Source organism: Ovis canadensis, chromosome X, assembly GCF_042477335.2.
Source record: "Ovis canadensis isolate MfBH-ARS-UI-01 breed Bighorn chromosome X, ARS-UI_OviCan_v2, whole genome shotgun sequence".
NCBI classification, from domain to species: Eukaryota; Metazoa; Chordata; class Mammalia; order Artiodactyla; family Bovidae; genus Ovis; species Ovis canadensis.
Genome location: NC_091727.1, coordinates 62,194,273 through 62,206,842, shown reverse-complemented (window position 1 = coordinate 62,206,842; position 12,570 = coordinate 62,194,273). Strand labels below are relative to the sequence as shown.

General features: G+C 39.7%; 1 protein-coding gene across 6 annotated transcripts in view; it reads left to right on the top strand.

Annotated features, from left to right (window-relative positions):
* The window catches only part of OPHN1 (oligophrenin 1), a 585,383-nt gene that overhangs the window by 449,794 nt on the left and 123,019 nt on the right, over window positions 1-12,570 (top strand). For all 6 annotated transcript variants that reach the window (XM_070290276.1, XM_070290278.1, XM_070290274.1 and 3 more), the window contains one exon: window positions 11,841-12,000. In XM_070290276.1, coding sequence (XP_070146377.1) covers window positions 11,841-12,000 — 160 coding nt within the window. The remainder of the gene's footprint in view (window positions 1-11,840; window positions 12,001-12,570) is intronic.

Sequence of the window (12,570 nt, the reverse complement as noted above, 5' to 3'; positions counted from 1 at the left end):
GCCAGGCTTCTCCGTCCAGCCATTGCCTTCTCCGTCCAGCCATTGCCTTCTCCGTCCAGCCATTGCCTTCTCCGTCCAGCCATTGCCTTCTCCAGAGGATCTTCCCAAGCCAGGGATTAAACTCTGGTCTCCTGAATTGCAGGCAGATTCTTTTACCATCTGAGACACCAGGGAAGCCCATCAGAATCACTTGGAGGGCTAATAAAGAACATAGAGGCCAAGGTTTAATAGGATAGAGTCTCCATGATTTTTTTGTCATGTTCCTAATCTATAAGTTCCTTCTTTTGAATGAAATTATTTATTTATTTTTGGCTGTCCTGGGTCTTTTTTGCTACATGCAATCTTTCGCTAGTTGCAGCAAACGGGGGCTTCTCTCTAGTCATAGTACATAGACTTCTCATTGTGGTGGCTTCTCGTCACAGAACACAAGCTCCAGAGTGAATGGCTTTCTGTAGTTATGAAGCAGGTGAAATCTTCCTGGACTAAGAAATGAACCATGCCCATATGTCCTCTGCATTGGCAGATTCTTTACTGCTGTGTTTCAAGAGAGTGAGTTGTGAGTGGATGGTCATGTCCCACGCCTCAGGCAAGTCCCTGAGATGGCCACCAAGTGCAGATTCTTAGCTTTGCACAGGAAAGAATTCAAGAGTGAGCCATAATAAAGAAAAAGAAAGTTTATTCAGGGAGATACACACTCCATAGACCCATAGACAGAGTGTGGGCCATCTTAGAAGGCAAGAGGCAAGAGAGAGAAAGCACAGGGTTGACAGTTTTTATAGGACTGGGTAATTTATAGGCTAATGAATGGGAGGATTTTTCCAGCTATTTGGGGGAAGAGGTGGGGATATCAGGGAGTTGGGCTCTGCCCACTTTTTGAACTTTCATGGTCAGCCTCAGGACTGTCATGGTGCCTGTAGTGTGTCATTTAGCTTGCTAGTGTATTACAGTGGGGCTTCCCAGGTAGCTCAGTGGTAAAGAATATGCCTGCCAATAAAGTAGATGTGGGTTCAATCCCAGGGTCAGGTTCGATCCCTGGAGGAGGAAATGGTAACCCATATCAGTTTTCTTGCCTGAAAAATCCCATGGACAGAGGAGCCTGGTGGACTACAGTCCATAGGCTCACAAAGAATCAGACGTGACTGAGTGACTGAGCACACATGTATGGCAATGAGCATATACTAAAGTTCATGAATTTGGGTAAACTCCAGGAGCTGGTGGTGGACAGGGAGGCCTGGTGTGCTGCGATTCATGGGGTTGCAAAGAGTCGGACACTACTGAGCGACTGAATTGAACTGAACTGATACTAAGGCTCAAGTTCTAGTGGAGGCCGACTTCCCACCATCTTGGACATACTTAGTTCTAGCCAGTCTGCAGTGTCTTTGGGCAATGTCATTCCTTCCTGCCCCATTCCTGTCTCCACTGGACCACTTTTGTTTTTGAGTCACTAAGTGGTGTCCGACATTTTTGTGAACCCATGGATTATAACTATCCATGTTTCTCTGTCCATGGAATTCTCCAGGCAAGAATACTGGGGTGGGTTTCCATTTCTTTCTCCAGGGGATCTTCCTGACCCAGGGATCAAACCAGAGTTTCCTCCATTGCCAGGAAAAGTGTTTACCACTAAGCCACCAAGGAAACCCTCAGTTCAGTTCAGTAGAGTCACTCAGTCGTGTCCGACTCTTTGTGACCCTATGAACTTCAGCACACCAGGCCTCCCTGTCCATCACCAACTCCCGGAGTCCACCCAAACCCATGTCTATTGAGTCGATGATGCCATCCAGCCATCTTATCCTCTGTTGTCCCCTTCTCCTCCCACTCTCAATCATTCCAAGCATCAGTTCAGTTCAGTTCAGTTCAGTGGCTCAGTTCTGTCTGACTTTTTGCAACCCCATGAATTGCAGCACGCCAGGCCTCCTTGTCCATCACCAACTCCTGGAGTTCACTCAAACTCATGTCCATCAAGTCGGTGATGCCATCCAGCCATCTCATCCTCTGTTGTCCCCTTCTGCTTCTGCCCCCAATCCCTCCCAGCATCAGAGTCTTTTCCAGTGAGTCAACTCTTCACATCATGTGGCCAAAGTATTGGAGTTTCAGCTTTAGAATCATTACTTCCAAAGAACACCCAGGGCTGATCTCCTTTAGGATGGACTGGTTGGATCTCCTTGCAGTCCAAGGGACTCTCAAGAGTCTTCTCCAACACCACAGTTCAAAAGCATCAATTCTTCGGCACTCAGCTTTCTTCACAGTCCAACTCTCACATCCATACATGACCACTGATAGCCTGGACTAGACAGACTTTTATTGGCAAAGTAATGTCTCTGCTTTTCAATATGCTATCTAGGTTGGTCATAATTTTCCTTCCAAAGAGTAAGTGTCTTTTAATTTCATGGCTGCAATCACCATCTGTAGTGATTTTGGAGCCCAGAAAAATAAAGTCTGACACTGTTTCCACTGTTTCCCCATCTATTTCCAATGAAGTGATGGGACCAGATGCCATCATCTTTGTTTTCTGAATGTTTAGCTGTAAGGCAACTTTTTCACTCTCCTCTTTCACTTTCATCACAGGCTTTTTAGTTCCTTTTCACTTTCTGCCATAAGGGTGGTGTCCTCTGCATATCCGAGGTTATTGATATTTCTCCCAACAATCTTGATTCCAGCTTGTGCTTCCTCCAGCCCAACGTTTCTCATGATGTACTCTGCATGTAAGTTAGATAAACAGGGTGACAATATACAGCCTTGATGTACTCCTTTTCCTATTTGGAACCAGTCTGTTACTCCATGTCAAGTTCTAAATGTTGCTTCCTGACCTGCAAACATATTTCTCAGGAGGCAGGTCAGGTGGTCTGGTATTCCCATCTCTTTCAGAAATTTCCACAGTTTATTGTGATCCACACAGTCAAAGGCTTTAGCATAGCCAATAAAGCAGAAATAGATGTTCTTCTGGAACTCTCTTGTTTTTTCGATGATCCAGAGGATGTCGGCAATTTGATCTCTGGTTCCACTGCTTTTTCTAAAACCAGCTTGAACAGCTGGAAGTTATTGGTTCACATATTGTTGAAGCCTGGCTTGGAGAATTTTAAGCATCACTTTACTCGCGTGTGAGATGAGTGCAATTGTGCAGTAGTTTGAGCATTCTTTGGCATTGCCTTTCTTTGGGATTGGAATGAAAACTGACCTTTTCCAGTCCTGTGGCTATTGCTGAGTTTTCCAAATTTGCTGGCATATTGGGTGCAGCACTTTCACAGCATCATCTTTCAGGATTTGAAATAGCTTAAATGGAGTTCCATCAACTCCACTAGCTTTGTTTGTAGTGATGCTTCTTAAGGCCCACTTGACTTCACATTCCAAGATATTTGGCTCTAGGTGAGTGACCACACCATGGTGATTTCTGAGTCCTGAAGATATTTTATGTACATTCCTTCTGTGTATTGTTTTTTTTCTTTTTCTTTTCCTTTTTTATTTATTTAACTTTATTTATTATTATTATTATTATTTTTTACTTTACAATATTGTATTGATTTTGCCACACATCAACATGAATCCACCACACCACCTCTTCTTAATATCTTCTGCTTCTGTTTGGTCCCTACCATTTCTGTCCTTTATTGAGCCCATCAGAAGTACTATTAGTTCCTTCTTCATCTTTTTCTTTTTTCTTATAACTTATTTGTTAAATAAAGCAGGTAATTTGTTCTTTAGTTTACCATAGTTGAATCAAAAGGCTTGCTCTGATTCAAGTTCTTTTTATTTCTTTTTTGCGCAATTTGAGTTTTTTTTGTTGTTGTTGTTATTTTGGATTTTCTTTGAGAGGGTGTTTCAAGTAAGGAGGGCAAACATACTTAATAAATGGTTCTGTGTTCTTCCAACAGTAGACACATAATGTGTGACTGTCTTTTTTCTAATTATTTTCCAGAGAGGATGCTCATAGAGTCACTGAATGGCAGAGCCAAAAGGCTTTTTAGATTACATAATAATCTTATTTTAGATGTGAGGGAACAGATACTTAGGGATAGAAAAATATATGCCCAAAGTCATATAACACATTATTGATGGAACCAGTTTAATGAACTTATTTAGGTTTTGCTTTTATTTTTTCATGTTTGTTGAGGTTTAATTGACAAATAAAGTTGTATAATTTATGTTGTGTAACTTATATACCATAATGACATTTGGTATATCTATATTCTGTGAAATAATTGCCATAATAAAGCTAATTAGATGCCAGTTTGATCCCTGGCTTGTGAGGATCCCTTGGAGAAAGAAATGACCACCCACTCCAGTATTCTTGCTTGGGAAATTCCATGGACAAAACAGCCTGGCAGGCTATAATCCATGGGGCTGCAAAAGAGTTGGACACAACTTAGTGACTAAATAACAACATCACCTCATATAGTTACCATTTTCTTTCTTCCTCTCTTCCTTCCATCCTTCCTTCCTTCCTCGCTTTTTCTTTTTCTTTCTTTTTAGTAAGAACACTTATGATATACCCTGTTAGTAAATTTCAAGAGGAAAATGCAATATTGTTAACTACATTCATATTGATATATATTAGATCTCCAAACTTACTCATCTTATGTACCTGAAACTTTGTACCTCTTAACCAATATCACCCCATTTTTCCACCACTCTCCTCAGTCTCTGGCAACTACCATCATTTCACTCTCTGTGTCCGGCTTATTTCACTTAACATAGTGTCCTCCATGTTGATCCATGTTATTGCAAATGGCAGGATTTCCTTCTTTTGAAAGGTGTATTGATAAACCATTGTATGTATACCCTTATCTGTTTGTCCATCTAAAGACACAGGCTATTGTGACTAATGCTGCAATGAACATAGGAATACAGATATTCTCTTTGAAATTTTGATTTCATTTCCTTTGGATATGTACCTAGAACTGGGATTATTGGATAATAAAGTAGGAATTTTGATTAGATGGTTTGGATCAGAGGTTATAAATTAAAATGTCTATAAAAACAAAACTTATAACCTCTTATCTAAACCATTCAATCAAAGTTATTTTTTCCTAAACTTGAGGCTTCTTAAGTGCTATGATTAGTCACTCAGTCATGTCCAACTCTTTGCAACCCCATGGACTGTAGCCCACCAGGCACTTCTGTCCATGGGGATTCTCCTGGCAGGAATACTGAAATGGGTTGCCATGTCTTCCTCCAGGGGATCTTCCCAAACTGGAATCAAACCCAGGTCTCTTTCATTACAGACAGATTGTTTACTGTCTGAGCCACCAGGGAAGCCCTTCTTATAACCTCCCTATAATACCTGTTTCTTTGTTTTAAATTTGATCTTCAAAAAGTTGTACCCATTTTCTCTAGTCTAAGTGACCTAGAGAATTTAAGATTTCTTTGCTCTCAATTCATATTACCAACTCCTACATAATTCACTACTCATGATGCCCTTATTTTTGGTTTTGTTCATCTTATTAACCAAAAATTATGCCTCTTACTGGTTTTCAAAATGTATAACAAAAGGAGAGATATCACATGGAAAGAAATTTCCCCAGAGAATAGAATAACTTTCAAATCTCATAAGAAGACCAAGAAGGAAAAGAATGTCTTAAATGAAATACCAAGCAAATACATCAGAGAAATATAAGGTAGCTTTAGCTTAAAAAGGATCCCATTGGGGCTGATTTCTTGACAGGAACTAGATACTAGATAAGGAGGCAGTGGGATGCAATGAGATGACTGTAAGACTTGGAGCCCAACAGATATGGGTTTGAATCCCTGTATTGCCATATACTCACAAATTGACCTTGACTAAGTGCTTTTCCCTCTGTGAAACTAGGCTTCAGAGATCAAATACTATGCCTTTTGGAGTTATGGGATTAGGTGAATTGCATATTCAACCAAAGTAACTTTCTTGCAAAACTCTAAGAAGGAGATAAGCAATCATACATGCTGGAGGCTGTTGTCTCACTAGTGTCCTTGATTTGTTACTAATGGTTTAGCCATTCTGGATCCCTTGGTGGCAGCATGGAGTTGCTTTTCTGTTTCAACATCTAAACAATTCTGTCACTAAAGAATAAAGGTTAATTAATTGTGTAAGTATTTAAGGTTGAAAGGGATCCATCACCAGTCCAGCTATATCAAAGGCCAGTGAATAGTTACTGTTCATTATCATCTGAATGGTACCCAGCCTTTGTCATGGGATTAACAGATTTTGTTAGGATTTGTTTAAGGATTCAGTCCCTGTCAGTTTACTCAGTGACTAGAGCCTGCCTCTTGATGCCAGTGAATCTTTCAAGGGCCTTGATCTGGACAGGATTTTCAATTTGGTTTTCAGTGAGCTATTCCACTGCCTTATCCCCTCAACTCACAACCAAAGTGACCAAGGGCCAAACAGTTTTTACTTGGCTGCCTGAACTACTACTACATAAAAGAGCACTAGAGTCTCTGAGTTCTATCAAAATAATTATCAGTATCTGCTCTGTGTGAGGCACACACACACTTGGAAGTTATTTACCAATTAGTAGGAAAGGCAGATAGGAAACAGAAAATTGCAACATGCTAGACTTACCAATGGTGTCAATCAAGATGAGGACAGTGGGCTAAGAGAGCCCTGAAGAAGATGTCACCTAAAGTGAATCTCAAAGGATAAATAGACATTCTTTGGATATAGGAGGATGGAGACATTAGAAACAGAGGAAATAGCATGAAGCAAATATATGGAGATCTGAAATAGCATAATACAGCCAGAAAACCTTATCTAGGCAGTGTAGTATATGTGTCAACATTTTAGGATTCAGTAAATTAAAATGGACAGGGGGGGTAAATTTAATTCAGATGACCGTTATGTCTACTATTCTGGGGCAAGAATCCCTTAGAAGAAATGGAGTATCCCTCATAGTCAACAAAGGAGTCCGAAATGCAGTACTTGAGTGCATTCTCTAAAATGAAAGAATGATCTCAGTACATTTCCAAGGCAAACCATTCAACATCACAGTAATCCAAGTGTATGCCCCAACCACTAATGCGGAAGAAATATAGGTTGAATGGTTCTATGAAGACCTACAAGACCTTCCAGAACTAACACCAAAAAAAGATTTCCTTTTCAGCATAGGGGACAGGAATGCAAAAGTATGGAGTCAAGAGATGCCTAGAGCAACAGGCAAGTTTGGCCTTGGAGTACAAAATGAAGTAGGGCAGAGGCTAACAGAGTTTTGCCAAGAGAACGCACTGATCATAGCAAATACCGTCTACCAACAACACAAGAGACAACTCTACACATGGACATCACCAGATAATCAATACTGAAATCAGATTGATTATGTCCCTTGCAGCCAAAGATGGAGAAGCACTATACAGTCAACAAAAAACAAGACCTGGGGCTGACTGTGGCTCAGATCATGAACTCCTTATTGAAAAATTCAGACTCAAATTGAAGAAAGTAGGGAAAACCACTAGGCCATTCAGGTATGACCTAAATAAAATCCCTTATGATTATACAGTGGAAGTGACAAATAGATTCAAGGGATTAGATCTGGTAGACAGAGTGCCTGAAGAAATATGGATGGAGGTTTGTAACAATGAACAAGAGGTGGTGACCAAAACCATCCCAAAGAAAAATAAATGCAACAAGGCAAAATGGTTGTCTGAGTAGGCCTTACAAATAGCTGAGGAGAGAATAGAAGAGAAAGGCAAAGGATAAAGGGAAAGATACACCCATCTGAATGCAGAGGTGCAGAAAATAGCAAGAAGAGAAAAGAAAGCCTTCTTAAATGATCAATGGAAGGAACTAGAGGAAAGCAATAAAATGGGAAAGACTAACGATCTCTTCAACTAGCAAAGCTAATGCATACAGCATCATTTCATTCCTTTTTCAGTGATGTGTGGCATATTTCTTTTTTGCTACAGTCTTTATAATGTAATTTTATAAAGTAATATAAAATTTTAAACTCAGAATGTTGTGAAGGAATGTGTTGACCTTAAGCATTTTAAAAGGTTACAAAAATAATGTACAGTAGTAATAAGAAATGAAACATAACAGAGGTGTACCAAGCACAAAACCACTGTTACCCTACTCCTCACATTTTATTTGTATGATTCTTAATATGTACCTTTTTTGTTATTAGACAGGATAGGTAGATTTTGATTAAATTGTGGGAAAAGGCCCAATAGGAGGAAAAAGCAAATTATATTTGATTCAAAAGATAGTTAACTGTACTTTTTATTATTCTACTTATGCTTTATTTTGTAACTACTACTAGTCTGTCTCCCCGTGTAAACTGTGATCTTCTTGATAGCAGAGACAAGGGTATTTTCATTTTTTATACAGTACTTTGCACATAGTAGACACTCATACGTTATTCGAACTGAATGCACAGTAGAAAGTGCCATGAACTGGATTTTTTTGCTCTGCTTTATTGTTCAGCATTGTTGTGTTTTAACTCAGTGACCTGGGGCAAGCTGCTTCATCATTCTGTGTCTCAGTGCAGGTAATTCACCAGGAAGGTCAGAGACTGTGTCCCTTATGGCTCCTTCCAACTCTAAATATTTGTAACTTTATATGTAGGCTAGAAATTATTTCCATAATTGTTCACCTTTTTTTTCATATTTATATAGTGCTTGTAATTTGAAAAAAAGGGTGTATATATATATATATATGTATGTGTGTGTATATATATATATGTGTATATATATATACACATATATATATAAACTAGTCTGTCTCGGAGAAGGCAATGGCAACCCACTCCAGTACTCTTGCCTGGAAAATCCCACAGGTGGAGGAGCCTGGTTGCAGTCCATTGGGTCGTGAAGAGTCGGACACGACTGAGCGACTTCACTTTCACTTTTCACTTTCATGCATTGGAGAAGGAAATGGCAACCCACTCCAGTGTTCTTGCCTGGAGAATCCCAGGGATGGGGGAGCCTCATGGGCTGCCGTCTATGGGGTCGCACAGAGTCGGACATGGCTGAAGCGACTTAGCAGCAGCAGCAGCAGCAGCAGCAGCAGCAGCAACGATCTCTTCAAGAAAATTAGAGATATCAAGGGAACATTTCATGCAGAGATGAGCACAATAAAGGACAGAAACTGTAAGGACCTAACAGAAGCAGAAGTGATTAAGAAGACATAGAAGAATACACAGAATAGCTATACAAAAAGAGGTCTTAATGATTTGGATTACCACAATGGTGTGGTCACTCACCTAGAGCCAGACATCCTAGAGTGTGAAGTCACGGGGACTTTAGGAGGCATTACTAGGAACAAAGCTAGTGGAGGTGATGGAATTCTAGCTGAGCTATTTCAAATCTTAAAAATGATGCTGTTAAAGTGCTGCACTCAATATGCCAGCAAATTTGGAAAACTGAGCAGTGGCCACAGGCCTGGAAAAGGTCAGTTTTCTTTCCAGTCCCAAAGGGCAATGCTAAATAATGTTCAAACAACCTCACAGTTACACTCATTTCACATGCTAGGAAGGTAATGCTCAAACTCCTTCAAGCTAGGCTTCAGCAGTACATGAACTGAGAACTTCCAGATGTACAAGCTAGATTTAGAAAATGCAGAGTAACAGAGATCATATTGCCAACAACTGTTGGATCATAGAAAAAGCAAGGGAATTCCAGAAAAACATCTTCTGCTTCATTGACTACTTGAAAGCATTTGACTGTATGGATCACATCAAATTGTTTAAAATTCTTAAAGATATGGGTATACTCTGGTATACCCACCTTACCTGCCTCTTGAGAAATTTGTATGCAGGTCAAGAAGCAAAAGTTAAAACTGGACATGGAACAATGGATTGGGTCATAATTAGGAAAGGATTACATCAGGATGTATATTGTCATCCTGCTTATTTAACTTATATGCAGAATATATCATATGAAATGCTGGGCTGAATGAATCACAAACTGGAATCAAGATTGCTGGGATTAATATCAGCAGCCTCACATATGCAGATGATACCACCCTTATGGCAGAAAGTGAAGAGGAGCTAAAGAGCCTCTAGATGAGTTTGAAAGAGGAGAGTGAAAAGGCTGGCTTAAAACTCAACATTCAAAAACTAATATCATGAATGACACTTAGTCCCATCACTTCTTGGCAAATAGATGAGGAAAAAAAATGGAAACAACAGTGGATTTTATTTTCTTGGTCTCCAAGATGGCTGTGGATGGTGACTGAGGCCTTAAAATTAAGACACTTGCTCCCTGGAAAAAAAGCTGTGACAAACTTAGACAGCATCTTAAAAAGCAGAGACATCACTTTGCCAACAAACTTCCGTATAGTCCACACTATAGTTTTTCCATTAGTCATGTACAGATGTGACAGTTGGACCGTAAAGAAGGCTGAGTACTAAAGAACTGATGCTTTCAAACTGTGGTGTTGGAGAAGACTCTTGAGAGTCTTTTGGATGGCAAGGATATCAAGCCAGTCAATCCTAAAGGAAATCAACCCTGAATATTGAAAGGACTGATGCTGAAACTGAAGCTCCAATACTTTGGCCACTTGAAGAGAAGAGTTTACTCATTGATGAAGACCTTGATGCTTGGAAAAATTTAGGGCAGGAGGAAAAACAGGCAACAGAGGATGAGATGATTGGTTGGCATCACTGATCCAATGAACATGAATCTAAGCAAACTCTAGGAGATAGTGAAGGACAGGGAAGCCAGACTTACTGCAGTCCACTGTAGCCTACCATAGACTGTAGCCTACAGGTTTCTCTATCCATGGGATTTTCCAGGCAAGAGTACTGGAGTGGGTGGCCATTTCCTTTCCCAGGGGATCTTCCCAACCCAGGGATCGAACCCAGGTCTCCCACATTGCAGGCAGACACTTTACCCTCTGAGCCACCAGGGAAGCCCAGTTACTACAGTCCATGGGGTTGCAAAGAGTCAAATACCACTTAGAGACTGAACAACAACAACCTATGGGTGTTATATGTCTGCAATTTTTAGATGGAGCCTCCCGGAGAGGTCATTATAATAGTAGATACTTCTAATTAAATATTTCTAGGATACCTTTCTAATGCAATTTAGCTCTATTTATTTCACAACCTTCTGAGATGTATACTATTTTCACAAGTGGGAAAGTTTAAGCCCAGAGAGGTTAGGTCACCAATATGCACTGTTACACATCTAATGGGTGACAGTGTTGGGATTCAAACCCAGGTCAGCTTCAGAGCCCAGGCTGTGCATTGAGATTGGAAGTAGGTGTCAAGTTACTGAAGAGTTTAATTGCTACTTTAAGGACAATTGGCAGTGCCCTATAAGTAATAGGAAGCCACTAAAGGTAATTTAAGTAAAGAACGTAATTAAGGACAGGAAAATTTTGGATTACAGGCCCTTCAGTAATCAAGCTAACTGATTATGGCTTCAGCCAAATCTCATTCATTGGACCTCTATTTTCTCATCTATAAAGTAAGGATAATGCAAAAGTGCTGTTCTTAAAGATCTCTTTTGGTTCTTTGAGCTCTTTGCCTCTCTAGCTAGAGCTGACGAAGAGACTAGATTCCTGACTGCTAAGAGTGGTAGGAACTTTCTCTATGTGCTTTTTCTTTATATATGCTGTAACTCTTGCCCTGGAATGCCATCTTGCTTCTCACCTATCTTTCCAGACACTATAGCCATCTCCTTCCTTTCTCGTAACTTGTACAGTGCTATGAACTAAGTTAGCTATGTTTCACTTTGGCCCCTAATTAAACACTATCTTGTATTCTTTGCTAGTTGCTTCCTTTGTAATCTTTTCTTACCATTTCTATTTTGGAACTCTCCTTTTCTTCTGTTTTGTAGTTTCTCTTACCCCCTAAAGCATCTAACACAGTTTTAGTTACAAGAGGGTCTTGGAAAAAATCTTGTTAATCATTTTCTTTCTCTTCTGGCAGTGTGTGTGAGCACAGCAAAGAGAATCTTATGACCCCCTCTAACATGGGGGTGATCTTTGGGCCCACTCTCATGAGAGCTCAGGAGGACACTGTGGCTGCCATGATGAACATCAAATTCCAGAATATTGTGGTGGAAATCCTAATTGAGCACTTTGTCAAGGTATGTATTTCCTGTCCTCACCATCACTCCTCCAAACATGTGACACTTTCCCCTAGCCTATTTTTAAAGCTGTATCTTCTCTCTGGCTCAGGTTACAATGGAAGGAAATTCCATATGATATAGTGACATTTAATAACATTGTTGACCTTGTGAAATTCATTTATTCAACAAACATTGCTTGAGTAGTCAACTATTTTTTTGTCAAGCTCCATGGAAGAATGTATAGAAGAAGAAAAATATCATAGTCCATACCTTTAAGGAATTAATTGTATAATATGGAGACAATTATGTAAACAAAGGAAAATGATACATGTAAAAATGATATATGTACAATTAAACCATAAAGAAATGGTTTAAATCCCCTTATTTAAATCCCATCACATTCTGAAAGAATTTAAGGTGTTATATTTTTATGGTATGTAAAATATGAGGTAGTGTACATTATAATTAGGTCAAATCAAAAGTGAAAAATAATGATACAGACAGAAAATAAACCCAAGGATGAAGCTAGACAAGAAATACTTATTGACAAGTCCTATACACTTGCCTGGAGAATCCTAGGGACGAGGG